General features: G+C 35.5%; 1 protein-coding gene across 10 annotated transcripts in view; it reads left to right on the top strand.

Annotated features, from left to right (window-relative positions):
• Positions 1 to 21,362, top strand: part of LOC121428463 (ras GTPase-activating protein nGAP-like) — a 103,047-nt gene that overhangs the window by 6,021 nt on the left and 75,664 nt on the right. For 6 of the 10 annotated variants that reach the window (XR_005971795.1, XM_041625090.1, XM_041625079.1 and 3 more), the window contains exons 1-2: positions 15,586 to 15,718; positions 16,195 to 16,295. Coding sequence is in view for 9 of the 10 variants with exons in the window: in XM_041625090.1 (XP_041481024.1) it covers positions 15,601 to 15,718; positions 16,195 to 16,295 (219 nt within the window). In the remaining variant the exon portion in view is untranslated. Of the gene's footprint in view, positions 1 to 1,087; positions 1,252 to 13,051; positions 13,197 to 15,585; positions 15,719 to 16,194; positions 16,296 to 16,764; positions 20,965 to 21,362 lie in introns of those variants that run through there. The other 4 variants (XM_041625080.1, XM_041625084.1, XM_041625082.1 and 1 more) reach the window with 4 other exon arrangements.

Here is a 21,362-nt window from a genome sequence, read left to right as displayed (position 1 = left end):
CAAAAGTCTTGTGGAGCATCAGCATTTGAGTGCACCAAGCAAGTCAAACCATGGACTTTTTAATAGGTCCATGGTCAAACCTACTGCAGTTTTTGATTAGCCAACAAATTTATGGAAAGTCACATCTGATCAAAAAGAGGAGTTTGTATTTTGTCTCTTTGACTATATATATTTTTTTTATTTAAGAGGCACCCCAGTTGAAAGAGTATTGCATTAGTAGCATCTGGGAATTTTCAAAAAATTGTGTTCAGACCTTTTTAAGATCTACTAATAAAAATCATTGAATACAGTCAATCCATCAAACAGATAAATTAATCACTCTATTGAAAAAAAAATGGAATAGAATTTGGCATTCCAATTGACAATCACATAAACATCAGTTACCATCTTTGATAGTCAGTGTCATTCAAATTAAAGTTTTATGATCAGGTCCATTGTGGTCAATAAACATCTGGGTCAGTTCAATTCGTAATATTAGATTTGACCCACTATAACTCATAATTTCTAAATTATCATTTTCACAATCTGTACCTCAGGGTGCATAAGGATGCATCTATGAGTAACAATATTGCATGAATAATTCTAAAGGGTATATGCTTAATTACATTGTATTTTTGCTTAAATTGGACTTTGGAGAACATATATATTGAAGGTTATTACGGCCATCTTTTGAATTGGATTACTAGAGGAAAAACAGTCATTAAAATCTGGATTACATTGCAAATTTTCTTGTTGCTTTTTCCAGTAAACTCCCTTTTAGTCTATCTGAAGATCAGAAAGCCAGGAGAAAATGCTAAAGATGCTAATTTTGTATCCCCTCTGCCAAGAAGAAGATCTAGTTTTGACAATAGTTAACAACCTAATTATCAAAAGATACACTCCCAGTTTCTTCAATTGTAAATCCAAATTCTGCAGTTCAGCTACTTGGATTAGAATAAGGTTGAGAAACTCCTGAAATCTGGATGAGATTTACTGATTTGTTTGCTGCGAAAACAAGAGACAAGAAGTACTGATGTATGCAAGTTGATGAATTAGTTGAAACATTAAGACACTGTTTAAATCTGAATGTTAACAAGGTCTCTTGGATTATCATAGTTGATTTCAAGAAACTTTTTGAAAATCATTGATGACAGAATAAGAGATGAGACAACTCGTTTTGATATAAACTGATGTTTCTTTGTTGTATCTGCTTTGGCTGTGGTGTGACAAAAGATAAGAGGATGTATCGGGCTTTACGAAGACGTAACATTGGTAAGTTTGCATCGATTTTAGTTTTTCAAAGATTGAAAAAGCTAACATTTACTGAAGCTAAGATGAATTCATATATTTTTTCCTTTATCTACAATGTTTTCTTACTTTTTTATATTTCATTTTATAAAAGCTTATTGAATTTCATTCATTTTTATTTTGTTTTATCTTCCTCATGTCCGGAGCCAGGATTATGCTTTATTTTATTTTTAGTTAGCTGCTGCTCTTATAAGGAATACTAAATGAACAGTATGTACTGGAGAATCCCACTGTTATTACACAGCAAAATGAGAAAAGGTTAGGCAAAAATGGAAATGGTTTGAAGATCATGTAATTCAATTTCAACGCCCACCTCATTAGCAATCAATCATTTTCTCCCAATGTAGGTATGTCACATTACCACATGTCATCCTGACTCACCCTCGAACTTAACACAATTATCAACAAAACAAATACCAATATTATATTCATTTCATGGAATGATTGCGAAATCCTTTGTTTTGATATTTATTCTTCTTACCGGAAACATTTCCATGTATCAACCCACATGAGTGCATCTTTGCTGTGAATCTGTGCAGGGGTCTTTTTTATTATAATGTCATAGATTGAAATGTTCAAGTTTGATATTTGTGTTGCAATTGCACTGCCATTGTATAATAAATGAGAAAGGATGAACTTGATAATACTAGACAAGCAGTACATTGCAGGTCATGACATGAAAATAAATCCAACAGAGCCTTGAGAATTATTTCACAAGTTTTATCAAGCTCTCTGGTTTCACTTTAAGCAGGTTGAACTTATGAGTGTGAGAATCTGAAAAAATAGAATTAAAATCCAATATTTTTTTTAATGATTTCTTTGTATAATATAGAGAAGCTTATTATTGTGGGACCTTTTTATTATGTTCTAAGAATTTGGTTTTGAGAAAAAATATCATCTTTTTAAAAAATTTACACTTGTGTAAAGGACTTATTTTTTTTTACACGATTTATAATGAGTAATGACTATATGGTATAGAGTGGAAATTATATAGAAATGTTCTTTTGGTTTAGCCTAAAATTTTTATTTCGTTTTCTTTATCTGGATCTAGACGTAAACCATAAATCTTGATTTTATATTTTGAAGGAAAGTGTGAACATTCCTTCTACAAGAATGTCTTATTCAGATTAATTTTTCAGTATGATTAAGGTCAAAGGTAAAACCACTACCTTGAAATCTCCTTGACAATGAGGACTATTCATGTAGGTATGTTTCCCTACTGTGATATGTTATGTGCTTTTCACCATAGGGGGTTATCATCTCTAACAGCTTAATGTTTCACAGGTTTATCTTGCCCATGGGGTCTGTGTTATCAAAGAACGCCTTCTTTTGCGAGGGAGTAAGAGCATGGCTTACTGTTATTGGAATGGTTGATTTCAATTAAAGTGAAAGTGCTTTGATGATGAGAGTTTGATGATGGTTTCTGAGCTAAGAATTTCGCTCCTTCATGTAACCATAATGCTACATGACGTGGCAATTATTAAAGCAACGCTAATGTCATGGTTTCTTGGATGTTTTAAGTTGAATGATGAATTCTCATTTCTCAATGTAATTTTCCTAATAGGAATCTGCCTTGTATGTTGCAGTACTCAACATAACTTGTCTAGTCTGCAGGCACAGACCTTAATTTGCACTTCAATAATGGATGTAGTACTTGATTGCTCTAATCAACAAGTAGGTATTGATAGAAGTCTATCTAGCCTACCTTTTACAATCCCATTCAGTGTTTTCAGACCGCCTCAAAGTTTGTCAGTTCCAGGTATTTTCTTGATCAGAAAATTTGCCCTGCCCTACTACCCCGATCAGAAAATACCAGGTAGTTTCGGCAGTGTGAAAGCAAATAACATGTAATATCCCTTAAAGACCATACGCGCTAGATAGGTACAAATACGAGAAATTTCGTAGGGATTTCTCCATGGTCACAGGTATTTTGGTATTGTGAGAGCACAGGAACTTTTATCCCAATGTGTAATTGGGTGTAGGTGCCATGTGTTGCTGCTAGGCAAGGGATTTTTAATTTCACACCTAACCTGCTTATGTGACCATATTGCACACATGCTTGTAACTTTGAGAACATACCCAAAAGGATCTGCTATAGGTTTGAATAATAATTTGCTTGAACTGTGTTTCCATCACAATAAATCTGAGAAACTCCTCCATGCTTCAAGTTTTTGTGATTTATTCCTCTAACTTTTGGAGATATGTTCAAAATTGATTTTAAGTTAAACATATTGACAATTATTTATTCTTTGATGTTTTTCTAAATCTTGATTTTTTAGTGCTGTAAGAATAATTTTTTTTTTACCTAAATTAACATTGTTGTTTTAATTGCTCTTCAACTGGACTTAATGTCTAAATGTAACCCTTTTCCATGTACTCTTATACCCCTTTCATAAACCCAATTATGCGGATAATAGCCCCATAACTTGGTCCTAAAATCGGAGGACCAAAGTTATCCGCATTATTTTGATGCTGCAATTATCCGCATAATAGCAGCATCGGGACCAGATTTTGACTTTATGAACGCATTTCCAAAGTAATGCAGATAATTGCCATGGTGCGGTCACAAGGTCACCCTTTTTTAACGCAACCCCATGGGAGGGGGTGTGTGCAATTGCCATGACAATTATCCGCCTTTTTCAGGTTTGGCGCTTGTAAAAAAAAGTGTGGATTATTTTCGGAGTTTGTGAACGCAATTTTTATTGAATTATCTGCATTACTCTTAGGCAGATAATTGGAGGATGTGTTTATGAAAGGGGTATTAAATGACTTTACACATTTATAAAGGGCACAACAAAATGGATCAAAATTATTCATAGATCTTTCGAAATCCATATTAATGTAGTTATTAGCAAATGTGCAAGCATTTTTTTTTTGTGGCTAAATTTGAGGTTGAAACCAGTCTTTGCAGTGTTTGAATGTCAACCACAAAGGGACACAAACCCAGACTAATTAACCAAAGTTAGATTATTTACTTATATTCTTGTGTAATCATGTATTCATTTGAAGGTATATCGAAGTCATTAAAATATCAAAGTTATTTCAGAAAATAGGTCGGCAAGATTTAAGCATAGTTTAAGGGGGGTAAAGTGGGCTTTACGAAACCACTTCCTTGAGCATTATTTTTTCATTTTAAAATGTGTAATTGAGCTGTTTCTGATAAATCAAACCTTTATTTGCTTTTGAATGAAGAATGTTATCATTGTTTGAACATCAGAACTATTCAGCGGTTAGTCTGGTGGTTATTTGAGGCGTCATTCCAGTCTCAACTATATTCTTGCTAATGTAAATGATTTTGAGATGAGATTGCATCTACAGAAAGGATGTATCCTGCTTGCTGTCTCCATCTTATTTTATTAGAGAATAGGAAAATTGTTTGCATTGAATTGTAGAAAAATAAACAAAAGACAGAAAATGAATAAAATTGGGCAAGATCTTGGGCCATTTTTCAATTCAATTATTAATTGTTACTTTTTAGACGTATTCATCAGGAATGATGGATTTCAAGTATCCGTTTGATGAAACCAAGGCTCCACATTAACTTTTTTTGGTGGTGGCCCGTTCGGGCCACCAAAACCTTCAAATAATTTTTTTTGGTGGCCCACTAATAAAGTTTGGTGGCCCGAAAAATATAAAGAAAAACATTAATTAAAAATGAATAAAACAAACTGAAATATTCTGCAATCACTAACACGTACCACTATTCTTTGTACATCTTGTATATAAATCGTGCTTGCTGTTATTTTACTTTGCATAAAACAAAAGAAAATTGAAGAAAGAAAAAAACAAAGAACAGATCATAAAAAAAAATTTTGAGAAAAACAAAAGAAAATTTAAGAAAAATAAATAAAACAAAATTACAAAAAATGGGGAAAATTATTATTATTCAGTAGAAACATGTTCTTTAATCAGGTATTTTCAATGGGAAGGGGTATAAATGGTTTAATCACTGAAAAAAATGAAAGAAAAAAATAAAATGGCAAAAGTTATCTGGAAAAAACAGTGAGACAATTCCTTCCCTATATTTGACAAAATGATGGAAAAAAAATCACATGTCATATCAATGAAATGCCTTCCCAAAGTATTTACTTCCTTAAGAATGGTTTAAGAAGTCATTTGTAAACAAGAAAGAGCGGCCTATGTATTTTTGGCTCAAAGAGACACAGCTTCGAAATAAAAAAATATCAACATACATACAAATGCACATATGGGACTGTGATGTACTCACCTATGTGTATTAATGCATTTGGAAATCGGTCTTTTTGAGTCAAAAGAGAGGTCATAATTCCTCCTTTTAATGCTTGCAATTAATCAGGTTTCAGTAATATGGACTGTAGAAGGGCATTTCATTGGTGTAAAATGTGACTTTGACGTAGATTTCCAAAGTTCTGGGGAAGGTTTCTTAGCAGTAACATTTCGTATCACAGCTCTCTGGGTCTGAATAGTCTGCTCGTGCACAGCTAGCTGCATTGGTTTCATGCATGCAAAGCTCAGCCAGACAGCCGGCGCGGCCGGCTGAATAATAGTTACTGTATGCTAGCGGTAGGCCTACATACTGTCATGACTATGCACTCTTTGTGTGTGTGTATTTGTGTGTAGATTAACAAAAAAGGCGCATGACGAATTGGCTTGCAATTTTAACTGTAGAAGGTTGATAAATGCATGCAAAATCGGGAGAAAAATTGCGCTACTTTGAAAATTATTGGTTGCCCGATTCGGGCCACCAAAACTTAACATTTTTTCAATAATGGTTGCCCGAGATGAATTTTTGGTGGCCCCGGGCCACCGGGCCACCGCTAATGTCGAGCCTTGGATGAAACAATTGCAATGTAAACAGATCTGCACTGCTTATTAAGATATTTTAGAAGAATATATCAATGGACGACTCTTATTTGCGTCTAATACAACTGCATTTATGCATGGATTTTCTCATTGTACATTGCAAGTAATAAAATGTATAAAACATAGGTTCTTGTAAATATTCAATTATTAAAATTCACAATTTAAGTTAAATCAGAGTTCAAAGTACAACAATGTAAGGCTTGATAGCAGAAACTTTCAAATAAATTTATGTGTGATTAAAGATGTAGTAGGTGCATGGATTGATGGACTATTTCAATCTGACCTGGATTCTTCCATGCAATAAGTCCATGGTTCATGTGAAAGCAGGACATTATTATTCAGCAAAAATGAAAAATAACTAAAGCAGCAATCATTCTTTGTTCTATAGGCAACCTCACTGCAATCAAAATTCAAATATTCATTTTGTTTTTTCTACTGGTAGGGTTCAAAGTAATCATCTGATTCAACGCTATTTATTTTCTTATTTGTTTTGAGCTTTTAAGTGTTTTGTTGTTTCACATTTTCAGCAGGACTACCAGCAATATTCATTCATTCAAAATTCTATTCCAATTTATATGTTGATCATGTCAATATTCATTGCATATACAATTATGCATATTGGTCTCTAATGGAGAGAGATAAATGAATAATGTATGGAAAATAAATAGCAGATAACACAGTGAAGCCTGTTACCATGAGATAAGGAAAGGAGTTCACTGTACGACTTAAAACTACAGAAATTTGTGATTTTTATCTGCTGTGATGTATATCTATTCTAACTTATTATTTTCAACTAATACACCCCACCCTTTGTTTCTGACAGCAAAGATTTATGATATTGTCAAAGGGACACTGTAAAAACTGTGGTGTTAAAACTGACACAATTGGTGTTAATATAGGACCACACCCCGATGTGTAAAAATAACACCCTAGAGATTGAACATAACACCAAAGAGTGTAAATGTAACAACCGTAGGTGTTGTAATAACACCTATAGGTGTAAAACTAACACCACCAATTTAACACCGATGTAAAATAACTGGTGTGGTTCTCTATGTACACCGGTTAACACCACAGTTTTTTGCTGTGGATGTTTTGGACAGCTTATGCCAGCATAAACATAACAAGCCATTAACAAATTTTAATTGTTCATATCAGAAAAATCAAATGTTTGATATGAAATTCATTATTAATTTATGTAAAAAAAAATTAACAAGAGACAATTATTGATATCAAGTAATGGATGAAATTATTAAAAGGGCTTGCAATGTGAAGGTCAGCATATGCTGGCCAAAACTTGACAGATGTATAAATGTATAAAGCAACAGCTCATATATTACTCATTCTGCCATTGATATATGCAGGAAGGTGAGACTACCACCCTAAATTATCTCTCTTCACCTCGTTAACACTATGTCACCTTTTGTGGAATTACAAAAGCACTTAGAAACGATTTGATGTAATTGACTGTGCATGGCTGAGTGTTGTTTGTTATACTGAAAATCAATCAATATGGATGCTGTAGACAGTAACGTGTAAAGTTCAAATGCATTAATTTGGGAGTAGCTATTGACAAATTAGAATGAAGAGTATTCACTTCATGATATGCAGAATTGTTCTGTTTTCTTTTAGCTGGTTATAAATCAGACTTGTCTTTCATTCACTTGAATCATCACATTTGATCAACAATTATTTATTTTTTATTAATATCTGTAGTTATTGCTGTGTTGTATTTTGTTTGAGCATTTCCATAATGAACTGAACATCTTTTTGTTGCTATTATTTTTATTCAAAAAATTTGGACATTTCTGATGAAAAGTACTAGTCTTTCATTTCCCTTTAAAGACGCATTTATCCAACATTGTTAAATATTTCTCATGTAAAATAGAATGAGATTTTGTTTTTGATACTGGTTTTCTTCATGGGCAGGTAAGCCCTTTATCACAAAGGGGTGGTATTGATCAGCCCCCCACCAAAAAAAAAAAAAAAAAATAAAGAAATAAATAAAACAAACCTGTGAAGATTTCTTTGAGAGAGAGAGTTGGAGGAATTAAATGGAGAAATAAATGTCTGTAATTAAATACAGGTCTTTATACACAACATAGACATTTTTTTTCAATTACATGCTTTTCACTCTGCACATATTTTCATTAACCCTAGGAAATTGGTGTGGCTAAGGGGGGGGGGGTCTTAGCCCCACCAATATCCCGGAGTTAAGTTTAGCCCACTTTATGGTTTTAGCAAAGCGGGCTAGCACGGTAAACAGTACGGTACTATCTGGCCCTGCAAAAATGCAGGGTTAGCCGGCTTATTGCAGTGCTAATAGATGCAGTGTGAAACGAATCCGGGCTAAGGAAAAGTGGGGCTAAGAATTAGCCAATCACAGAAGTCGAAATCGCATGTTAATCACACTCTCTGTGGCAAAATCATAATTATTCATGAGCTGTGCGATAGTCCAGGGTTTAGGAGTAACTCCTGCTATTAAGCAAATAGTTTGGGTAAAGGAAGACAGTGTGAATCCAAAACAGATTGTATGGGGTTAAGGATAGTCTGGGGTTAAGGAAATGCAGTGTGAAAAGCATATTAGGTAATCATCATTTATAGCCTTACAATGCAGCCTTATTTGATTTGCAATTTAGGTATTTAAATGACAGAATGAGGTTAGCTAGAATTCCAAACATCCTTACTAATTTCCTATAACAGCCCAACCCCTTACACCACAAAACTTGTATTGTTTCCTTCAAACACTTCATTTCCTACTAATTCATTTGGCATTAATCAAAGGAGTTCAAGATTTTATAGATGGTTACCAAGTTTCGTCACGGAATAAGGAACTTGATTTTGTGATAATTAGGAGAAAACTGTTTAAACCTACCCTAGTTATATTTGAATTCATATGAAGGGTCACAAATTAAAAGATTCAAAAATTCATAACACCCTTTGTTCTTTATTAAACCTTCACAAATATTTTTTTTTTACTCTTATCGTCCACATGAACATTCTGTTTAGGTAGAGTCATATTTTTCTCCAATGTTTATTGTGGTGTTATGGAACTATTGATTTTTATTTCTTCACTGAGGAATCCCTGTCAATGATCGGAATAACCCTTGAATGATCCTTTGATGAGTCATGTATTGATTGTATGTACCTTCTGGAAACACAATTTATCAATAGCTCCCTCTATGTACAGAAACATGTCAATCATTGCAAGTCTTATCTCAGCATATCCATTGCCCAACTGAGGCTTTTACTATTAAAAGGATTTTCATTCACTGATCATTGTATGCATATGATATGCATCCTGTTGAATTTTGAATGACATACGATATCAGATAATTCTTTGCAGTTGATGATAGTAACAAGGAGACATATGATGTTGTTCCTTTTTCTTTCATGAATTATTTATTATAACAATACTTACAACTTACAGTTGATATTTAAATGTAAGATTATTCCACCATGTGAGAGAAATAAAAATGAACTGATATTACTACGTTTTTGTGTGTCTGAATTTTACAGTTGACTCCGCCTCGTCATTTACAAACAGAAATAAAACTGGTTGCAATACAACAATGTATATCATTACAGTTATTGCTCTGCTGCCATCTAGTGGCTAAAACATTAAACATGTAGTCACAATTTTCTTCCTCTCAGTTTCTTTTCTGCTTTTCATTCCAATGTTGTCCCGCATGTTGCATTTCATATAACATTAGGTGCATTATTTTCTGACATTATGGTTATTTTGGATTATGAACAAATATTGTAATTTGTATTATTCTTGTCTTAGGAATCCTTGAAATATAGGGCCCTTACAAATAGTTTAGAAACAGTATTTACTCTCTTTCTCTCTCTCTCTCTTGAGATCTGCCGCCCACCCCCCTCTCTCCTTCTTTCTGCTTTATTACCATGTCTCTTTCTTCTGCTCTCTATTGCTTCCTGGTTCTTTTCTTGGAAAGATTCTGTCCAAATTCTTTCCATCGTTTTGTAAGAATTTTTAATCCCCATGATATTCTCATCTGTCTTACTGTCTCCTGGGGGAGGGGGTGGGGGGGTGCACTAAAATTATTTTTTGATGGGGTGTGCCTCACGAAACCCTGAAATGGGGTTGAAGGAATCGACCACAAGGGAAAAACAAGGTCTTTGGGCTACATATCGTAGAAAATGAATGTACAAGTCCTATTCTATTCATAAGTGAATTTCTAGGCAGCAATTTATTTTAGTTTCTGAGATATGATGGGATTTTCACGACGATGCCATACAATTTTTTAATAAAATGCCCAAATCCCATTGGAAACGTGTACTGTAGCTGAGCGATACGACGTTTTGACTGACCGCGATTTCAGTGCGCGCGGTCAACCAAACTGTCGTATCGGCCATCTGCGCTGCATTGACTTTGCACGTGAAAAGTGATACGACGTTTTGACTGACCGCGCGCATTGAAATCGCGGTCAGGGTTGTTGTATTCCCTATGGCGTTTTTGTACAGGGGAAATCTAAACCGCTCAAACCGAAATTACAAGCACGGAGCTCTTTTGCGATATTTTCTATAATCCTTGGTTTTGTGTAAAAGTAAGGATACCATTGTCAAGCAGTTGTCTCGGTCTTTCCAACCATATATTTTTCTAGCAATAAATATGTTGTAAGGCCGGAGAACTAAGTGTGAAAATTACAGTAAACTTTGAAGTCGATTATCTCTGAAATGGGTTTTCAACCGTCGTATCCACATACGACGGTTCGGATGACCGCCGACGATATATACCGGGCGGTGTGAAAAACGGTCAACGTAACAGGATCAGTAGGTACGGTGCATGCTAGTGCTGTGCATGTATCTGTGGGTGCTAGCGGTGCATGGAGCTGCTAGTGGAGGGACTTGTGAAGCTCTGTGTGCAGCTCTTGCATGCGGTGCCCGCGCTGCACTATTTTTGCAGGGCTTGTCAACTGATATGTTTCGTAATGGGGGTCTTGCGAGCAGGACGGAGTGGCTTCTGAATGGAACTTTTGTAATTCAATGTATCTAGAGAACTGAAAATTAGGTCTGAAAAAGGGGTTCATCAAAGTGCATGTCCCTGTACCACAAATACCGGTATATGTGAGTGCCCCCCCCCCCTTCACCCTCTCTCTCTCTCTCTCTCCCTCCGATCCACACTTATCACACATCTACCTTAGTAGTAGATGAAGATTGATTGTAGTATGAAAATAATTAGATTGGTCAGCAGAGAGAGAGAGGGAGCTGCACTGGCTTCATTTCGATTGCACTTGACCTTTTACAACTCACACTACTGCTGTAGGATAGGTCAGTTTTCTCACTGAGAACTTGTGAAAACATGCCCCAAGGTATTCATTGCTTACATTGTCAAATGTTAGTCTGTTTACATACATCTGGGCTGATCATCTGATGATTAAGATATTCATGTATGTATGTAAATTATTTTTATGGTACTATTCTGTTATTCTAATATGAATTTATAAAGTTAGCTGTGGATGTGCCACACGTGTAATTTGTTACTGAAAATCTGCTCTGGGCTACTGAACATGTCTGGCGAACAAAGTGTTGATGGCTTGGTGTCCAGGAGCCAGTAAAATGGCCCCTGGTATGGGTCAAATAGCAAGCAAAACTACTGATAGTAATATTAACATATAAAAACCCCAACACACTTTATCTTTAAAACTGTTGTGTTTATGGTGCCTTGCATGTCCCACTTGAAAACCAGTTGCATCACAATTGGCATGCATGAAAACCATTTTCCTACATTTCAGTTTGAATTTTCTGCTCTGTCTGAACTGGTCCCCTGATATGAGAAATAGGGAAGCTGTAAAAGTTCATTAAAACAAACATGTCTGTCGCCGTTTAGTACAGCACTATGTGTTTATTGTTTAATTGATTAGATTAATAGTGTATGCATGCTCGCACTGTCTGCTAATGATAGCAGGCTCCTATTAATACACTAAATGAAATATATACAAATGTATTAAGCAATATATTATATTCATTTGTGATATATTGTTATGTGAATTATTAAACCATGGGGTTGTTGTGCTTTGATGTACTTTGAACAGAGATATGCATGTAGTATGTGAGAAAGAAGGAGTATGATAGGGTCTGTGGTTGAGACTAGCAGTATTTCTTCCCCTTCTTTCATCATTCTCTTATGAACATGAGATGTTGAATAATGGTGTATGGATGAGATTGTCCATCATTAAAGACCAACCTCAATCTCATTTATTAGTTGTCACTCTGGAGGGAATTAATGCACTAAGGTCTAGATTTTAAAGACTATATTGTTATTGTTGATAGCATAGCAGACCCACCCACTTTACAATCATACATACATTTCCATGGTAACATGAAAACAATTATTGTATTAAAGATAAAGACAGGGAAGATGAAGCTGATTACAATAAAGATGATCATCTTCACAAGACAAAATAAGGCCTGAGATAATTATGAATCTAAATTATTATTTCGATATGAATCTCATCTTATTTTGTAACCACACCCAGTTACCATAGCAACATGGTGAATTATCGCAGTGCATGACAGAATAGGCTTCATCAGATTTATTTTAAAAATATGTATTCATAAATACCAAGTCTGAAATCTCAGACTAAATTTCTTAAGTCACCCAAAACCTCTCATGATTTTGAGCCACGCCCCTTCACCATGGCAACAAAAGAGCTAAAGCGGATGAAAATGATGGGAGGGATGAGAATGATGATGTGTGCGAGACAAAGAGCTCAACAGATGGCCCATTTAAAACACCCATTTTATGAATCTAGGGCATGGAGTCTGTTATCCAAGACAAGCCCTGGCTTTGCTCCTATGCAGCCATCCCCGCATCCATTCTGCATCCTCCTTAGCAACATGATCCTCCAGAGTATGATGCATCATTGAGGTGCATCAGTTGTTCTCTTTGACCATCTCTCATTGATGAATCAGTCTTTGCCAAGCTTGGAGCATCTCAGGATATTACACCACCGAATAATCACAGGATTTCTATTCTATCTCTCTTTGTGCCTGCTGGATTGTTTTTCCCAATGAATCTTGATTTCCTCTGAAGATTCATGGAGGTCTGTGTCTTGTTTTCAAAGATTTTATTGACATTTCAAAGCATTGTTTTGTGATTGTCTTGTATAAGCATTTTATACTTAATTTCTGTACATTGATATGAATTTGACTGCATAGGTTACCATGTACTCTCTCTTGTATATCTCTCTCTCACTCTACCTGCTCTCTTTCCTCACTCTCTCCCTCTAAATTATTCTTTCTTTCGATTGATTCAACTATTCATATTTCCATCTATCCATTCTGACCTATATTCCTTTTAGTTTTCTTAGGGGGAGGCTCTTCCTCGTCTACTTTACATTCCCCCTCTACTTAGGCCCCCTTCTCACTAGGATGGCGATCATGGCGACCATGGCGATCTGTCTAAATCCCGCAAAGCGTAGCAGAATCGTCCTCGAATTCTATTTTTAGCCTGCGAGGCGATTGCACTACAACTTCACTGCGACGGACCTGCGCTGAAGGCGATGGTAATACGCTGGTAGTACGACGCTGCCACTCTCTTGCCAAGATTTGAGGCAGATGTGTTGCGCTGCTTCTGCGATCGAAGCGACCGTACAACGAGGCCCATACGCTAATTAGGACCTCGGTACGGTGGTGCTACGAATGGAACGATTGTGTTACGTTCATGATGGGCTCTTGAAACGATTTCAAGCAATCGGCATATTGATCGCGGCACATGAGACATTTTTTCAGTCGATTGCCAACCTCCGACCAAGATGGATGTCCAGAATTTGGTTGGACTTATACATCTTAGCATTATACAACAACTTCAATTAGAAGTTGAATACGAGGACCTGATACGAGGACAGTAGAAGGAGGAGGCCCAAAAGATACTGGGTCCGATCCTGGCTGTCACTTAAGTCATAATGTACAATATATATTAAAATTTCACTCAAAAGATGTCGATGAACCTAATAGTTAATATGAGGGATGCATCCAGAATTTCATAAAAGAGCATAAAAATGTTTTATATTTTGTTTATTTTTTCCCACAAAAGTTTGTCACTCAAAATTGTTAGGTAAATTCCTTTCAAATTTGCTTTCAAGAAGTAGTCTACTGATGTGAGAGCACTCATAAGGGGGGGGGCACAATGCCAGAATCCCCATAAAGTGTGCTTTCCCAATCAATACATCAGTGATCGAATCATTAAAATTTTAATATTGTTTACTGTCACTGTAGTTAGAATTCATTCTATTTTTAAAACATATTCAATTTATATATTTTTGCGGAGGTAACCCATTTCGTCATCAAGACATGCGAGCGTCTTTTTTTTCTCTCTTTCAAGCTGGCTCAGCAGTTAGATTTTCATCCTCCTACTATACCTCCTCCTCTACCACCACCATAACCTCTTCCTCTTGGACCACCGGCATATCAGATAGGGCAGCTTCCCTTTTTTATCCTTTTTCTGGGAAGTATATTTGAAAACGTCGTGGTGTCGCCTCGTAATTTGTTGAAAATGTGATAATCCGCTACCATCGGCACGTTGTTTCATAGCAGCGCAGACGGTCGCTGCTCAATCGCTGGCCAGTCATCAGCGGCGCAGCAAAAGCGCAACGCGAATGCCTGCAGCGGGCTGAGAACGTGTGCCACATGCCACCCAAAGGGAAAGCGTCGTGGTGGAAACGGTGTGAAGCGTGTCGAGCGCAAGGCAGTCGCCTCGTAAACGGAAACAGCGTAGCAGAATTGTCTTGGGAACGGGCCTGAAAAACACGGGCGATCGGTGCCGCTTTTAATGCGCTTCTACTACGCTTTGTGCGTTGGAGCTTCGTTACAGCTACGAATATGTCGTTTGTAATACGCTCTTGACTCGATTATGATGCGCTTTAGCACCTCCGCGATCTCGCTACGTAAGTTTTGAACATGTTCAAAATTTTGTGGCGACCAGGAAGATGGTGGCGATCCTTGCCGCTTCAGAAAAGATCAAGGTACGACGGAGAAGATTGAAAAGATCAAGCCACGTTCAAGCTACGATATATCACGCTTTGTCGATTTTTGACGATCGCAGCGGAATCGCCATCTAGTGAGATGGGGGTATTAGTGTTCCCTCTCTAATACACGTATTCCTAATATACACATAATACAGTATATGACTTTTGTCAATATATGTCTATTGGCTTGTTATTATCCACTTAGTTCCTTTGTTCTTGATGCGTATATTCAACCTTGTAATGCTCATCTTGTTTATAATTCCTATACTTCTGTAATTTCATCAGCTAGGTCTGTATACAAGGTAATAGACTACCTGCAAAATGTTGTTAATTAGACTGGGCCTAATTACTAGGCTGTAGGTTCATATCAGACTGACAGATCAGTGTGAGAGAGAACGGATAGACTCCAGTCTATTTTGGAGCACACTCAGTGAAGTGGTTTCAGTTTTTATACTGTTGTAATTTTTTATTATATGGTGCCATGCATGATGATAAATTGCTAGAGTTGGTTGTCGTTAATATACCATTGCCATCATCTTTTGTTGAAAAGCACTTTTTGAATGAAAGTATCGGAAGTCATTCATTTTCTCACGGTGAATGTATGTATTTTGTCTGTTGTATACGGTATACTATCAAATGATAATATTTTACTCCGTGAGCATTTTTTGTTAGCTCATGTTATAGAATATGTGAGAAATTGTAATAATTCCCTTTACATTTTTTTATGTATTTTAAGAAGTGAATTAAGCAGTCAGTTTATATTTTATCTGTTTGAAATTGATTAAACACTGGAAGCATCTAGTTATTTTGACAAGAAAATTTGCCTCTTCAGGATGCTTTTCTTTCCTGGTATCTATGTCACTTTCCTGATCCTATTATTTGTAATCTTTCTTTGTTGATTGTGCAGAATAATGGTGATTATTAGGGATTATGATAGTGATGTGAAAGATATATCTCTTTCCATGTAATCTTTCTTTCAAAAGAGATTTTTTAATGTTTGTTGTCTCATCTTTGAAAATGTGATTGAAAGAATGATAATAACAAACATCTTTATTTGTTTTATTAATTCATACAGACATCAGCCATGACGGCGGTGACAATCGCAAGAGAAGGAAGAGCGCCCCGAGTGGTCCGGTCCAGATGACTCCTGACCCAACTCAGACATCCAAATTATCGGTAAGTCTATGCAGTGTTTGCTACTTCAATATATATATTAGGAGGAAAAATAAGCTGAATGAAATAACCAAGGTAATCACTATGTGCTACTTGTGCATGATCAATGTATAATATGACTCAGAGTTACAGAAATTACATGTTTGGGATTCTTATTGACAGTTGAAACTTATAAAAATTTATTTTACATACTTAGTTCAAATACTCCTCATTAGAACTGTTAAAATTAGGCTTAAATTCTTGTAGTCATTGTAAAGACTTTCCTTCAACAAGACACACAATGTTAAATAATGATGATGAGGATTGAGGGTAGTTATAGAAGGATGTCAGGGATGATGATGGTGATGGTGGTAGTGATGATGATGATGAGGAGGAGGAGGAGGATAACAATGATGATTGATGATGGTGATGATGATGATAATGTTGATGATGATGATGATAATGATGATGATGTCGATGATGACACTGATGATGGTGGTGATTGTAGTGTCAGTAGTGATGATGATGGTGATGATGATGGTGGTGATGGTGATGATGATGCAAGTAGTATACAGACGATCGTGAAGCCACTATTTGCACTACTAGTACACTTTAAAACAGATATACATTAGCTTGTCTTTTTTAGAATCTCCTGATTATGACACTGTTCAATATGATTGACTCAACTATCATTCAATACACCACCATTTTATTTTATAAGTTTGTTGTGTCTGAACTTTTGGTTGGTCTCCCTTTATTCTGTCACCAAATTATCAAGTTATGGTTCTCTATAAGGATCCAATGAGTGCTGTATCTAAACAAACTTCATGCAGTATGATGAAAGATGGAATTATGGGAAAATCAAGATGAATGACATATCTGTCGTGAAGTCTTGTATAGCCAGACTCTTATTAGAATACACATTCCCTTGGTATACATTTCCAATATTGTTAAGATTTGACCAATATTATTAAAGTCAGACTTGCCTGTACTGCCATATACATTCACTACTCCTTGGGGATCTATGGCCATCCAACATTTTGTTTATTACAAGTTATTTGTTGAAATTATGAAAGGATCTCTGCTGTTGTTGTTTTTTATAAGAATAACAAATTATTAATTACATGAGATTTGTATAGTGCGCTTTCCATCTTGATTAGATGCTCAAGGTGCTTCAAAGCAGAACAGCAAAAATTATTTACATATAAATACATGTCTGAACAATAAGTCAATGTCTATCAAAAAGCACTCTTAAACAGGTGCATCCTTAAAATTTAAACTAATAGCTAAGGTTTGCCTATCCAAATTATCACCTTCAAATAAAGTCTGAAATTAGGCATTGAAATCAGAATTGAAGACAGAATGTGTAAGCCCACTGGGAAAACACATTAATACAAAGCACCAATTTTATAAAAATGAAAGAAATGAAGGCAGTGAAAAGAAATATCAATATCAAGCAGTACAGAATGGAGATAAATTCGATGAGGACATTAATTTGTTTTCATCACATGGTTAGTGACTCATATTTAACCTTTTCAGTGACCTAATTCTAAGCATTTACAAATCATCTGATCCCATCTCAGAATGGAGGAGGTATACCCAATGTCGGTCTATGATAAAACTCATTTCATTCCCAGTCCTGGTTATTTTGCATAATCCATGTCATTGTAATTTCCTGGTATTAGGTACTATCTGTTCAAAAGGCAGATCCAGGATTGTATATTTGTGGGGGGGAAGATATTTTGAAAAGCAGAAAAAGACTGGTTGCTCTATAAAAGAAGAGTCATTATTCAATGATAATTTTTTTTAAGGTGAGCCAAAGGTCTTTACTATAAATATGGATCTTTTTCCCTTATTGCCATCTTCATTTTCAAATTGGAGACATATGAAAGCACAACTGTTGACCAATGGGCCTCATCCCCTCCTCACTACTCCACATCCGTGCTCTGAGTCTGTTTCATACTTAGAATCATATGCCAAAGCAGGGACGTGAGAGGGCCAAAGTAATTATGATTGTCCTTCTGTTATTGTGAAAGTGTATCACACTAACATTTAACTAATCAGAAACGTACACAGGTCGCACAAAGTCTGAATGATATAAAACCTAAACCTAGGAAGTGATGATGTTTTCTGACTGGAATCCAAAATAATAAACTTGGTGAACATATGATGAAATTTTAAAAAAAGCAGTAGTAAGTAATCGCATCAGGTTATATTATGTGCTCTTCATTTTGTTGACACCAAACTATATATAGTTCTTCTGATCACAATGACAGTAAATATTTTACATTGACGCTAATGGAACTAATTCAGTTCGTATAGACTGAAGCTTGTTTAGATTATTCAAGAATTTCTCCTATTTAGCAAAATAAAATTAGGCAATAAAACTAATAAGGACGCTTTTTCCTATTGTGAGAAAAAAATAGAAAGGATAAGGAAAGTCGTTTCTAAAATAACAGACATTCCAAAATCTGCTTGACAACCCGGAACACAATCAAATTCCTTGGCTTCTGTTTATCCATAAATCTAATCGAGTTGGATTTTTCGCAGCTCTTTCATTATTTTGCCACTTTGCTGATTTTTCTGTCACTAAATTGACAATATGTTTACAACCCCTGAAGTGAGCCAGGCTCAAAGATTCCAGACCAAAGGATTGAACAATGGAGCAGGAACAGAAGAATAGACAAATTCGATGAAAAGGATACGGCATTAACCCTGAAAAGAAGTAACTATTGACACAAAACAAGTGAAAAAGGGCACCCAGTCATGACCCAGTAGCACCTTACTACGATGAGAGACCCTGTTCTTATACATGGTACTTTCTTTGCCAGTTTATTTGTGTAATGCTAAAAGCGGTCTGCTGTACATAGAGTACAAGGTGTGCATGAAAAATACTGATAATAAATAATAATGCTGCACTTTCCAAATTCGTGCAAAACATGTGACTGAGAGCAGCAAGACCACTTTACATGAAGTCATTCTGGAAGCCACTTCAGGAGATGAGAATGCTAGTAAAGCGATCTTATAAACTGGTTTCCTGAACTGGTTTAAGGGAAGCTAGTCCAAGAAAGTAAATGAGAACAGGGTCATAGATGGTTATTTGGAGAGATAAAAAAATTAAAGTAAAAAAAAGTGCCAGATAAAAGAAATAGATTCAAAAAGAGAGAAAAAACACAAGTATGGATGATAGAATACATGTGCTATGGATTAGTTATATTGTACACTGACAAAAACATAGAGAGGTGTGATCGGTGCCCCAGAAGAGAAAGATTCAAAACAAAAATTGGATGAAGTTTGATTTCCTACAAAAGATGAAATCATGAATATAATACATTTTTACATGAAGATTGAGCCACATTTTCAGAAAAATATAATAAGGGGAAAGATTTAAGAGATGAGAAATATGATGGAAACAGAATAATAACTACTCCTATTTTCTAAAGATGGACTTTGCTCTTGTGACTCATCAAGTGCAAATAAATTGATTGATTTCAATATGAATTTCAAAAGATATGAGATAACAATGAAAACATCTTTTTGGTCTCAGAGCAAGTAAGCATAACGGGCGCTGAGTTTGAATAACTGGAACTGGTATTCAGAAATCTTATTTTTCTCTTGTTGTTGGAAGATTTTGTTTGTATTCGCTTGAAGACATATGGCAAAGTGAACCAGCGAATGAAGTCACCGTCCAGTAGGTTTGAATAATGGAATACCTTTGGGGAGAGAATTGGTCGTCTTTTTCACCCTGAAAGAAAGTTGAATAAAGGACATATTCTCTGATGAGTGATAATTGTATCATAATGGAATCTAACGTGACGTCACTCCAGTATTAGCTTCACTTGCTTTTATTATTGCTTCTGTTGTAACACTTATTTTTCTCCTTGTCACACCAGACCTTGTAACGATATCAGTATGTCCCACTTGTTGTGAGAACCAAGTGTGCATATGATCTTCGGTGCATCTATACTATCAAATGTGAAGTTGTTTTATGTGAAGCCATTAATGTGCTTGTTAACCGATGGTGAACTATTCAGTGGTGATGAGGAACGATGGTTGACACAACAGATTGGAATGTATAGTTCAATGCTATATTACTCATTTTCACCACAACTTTTCTGGAAAGATGTATATCGGTTTTCAAGCTTCATTGATTTCTGTGCATTGTGTTTAACATGAGATCACTCTACCGTTTCTTGTATATGCTATCTGTTGATATAACTTTGACAAATCATTCCTGTTGACTTCTGTCATACTTCAGTACTTGACAGTTTTACAATCGAATAGTGATAGCGAACTTATACCTGTGACGGAATATAATATCCCTAAAAGATAATTTTTTATCAAAATGATGCTAAATTTGTCTGTCAGTTATCCTGAAATGGAGCCAAACTGTTTATTATTCAGTGAAACCTAAGTCACTCAAGAGTCACTCTAAATCCTATCTAAGACTGGTACAAGTATCATATTACAGAGGATATCAAATGTGTTGATTACCATGGTAACACAACACTTTTGTAAGTGAGAGGGATTCTTTGTGAATATAATTTTAGTTTTGCTGGTGGACTGGAATCGTGGAATCTCACTGGTTTTTACTTCCTGGAAATGCAAAAAAACTGTGTACTGAAAGATTTTTTATACAAAGAAGTGGAATAACAGAAGAGCAGTGATGAACATAACGATGGCCAAGTTAACAGTAAGTCATGTTTGTATCTGTATATAAGTGTATTTCTGATTTATCAATCATCAAACTCTTGCATAGGTTTAATTCATGTCTCTTCAGAATTATTCTTCTGTGATATTAAGTTGATATTAAAAACAATCATAATATTATTACTCAATATTTATTGAATGCTCACATTTCATTTCATATATATTGAAGATTTTAGATCTGATAGTGTAATGTGTATTTTTATGAATAATGTAGTACTAGTAAAGGCAGACTAAAGATGAATTTTTGAGTGAATACCGGTATTGAAATGTAGATTGGAAAAAGATTCTGCTCCTGTTGTATTTCACTCTAGTGTTAATAATTACTAATTTGGAATGTGATATTGATTATCAAATTTTCACACTGTATAATGTTTGTTATCA

This window comes from Lytechinus variegatus, chromosome 15 (genome assembly GCF_018143015.1).
Source record: "Lytechinus variegatus isolate NC3 chromosome 15, Lvar_3.0, whole genome shotgun sequence".
In the NCBI taxonomy this organism is placed as follows: Eukaryota; Metazoa; Echinodermata; class Echinoidea; order Temnopleuroida; family Toxopneustidae; genus Lytechinus; species Lytechinus variegatus.
The sequence above is the reverse complement of the archived record's forward strand: the minus strand, read 5'-3'. Positions and strand labels throughout refer to the sequence as shown.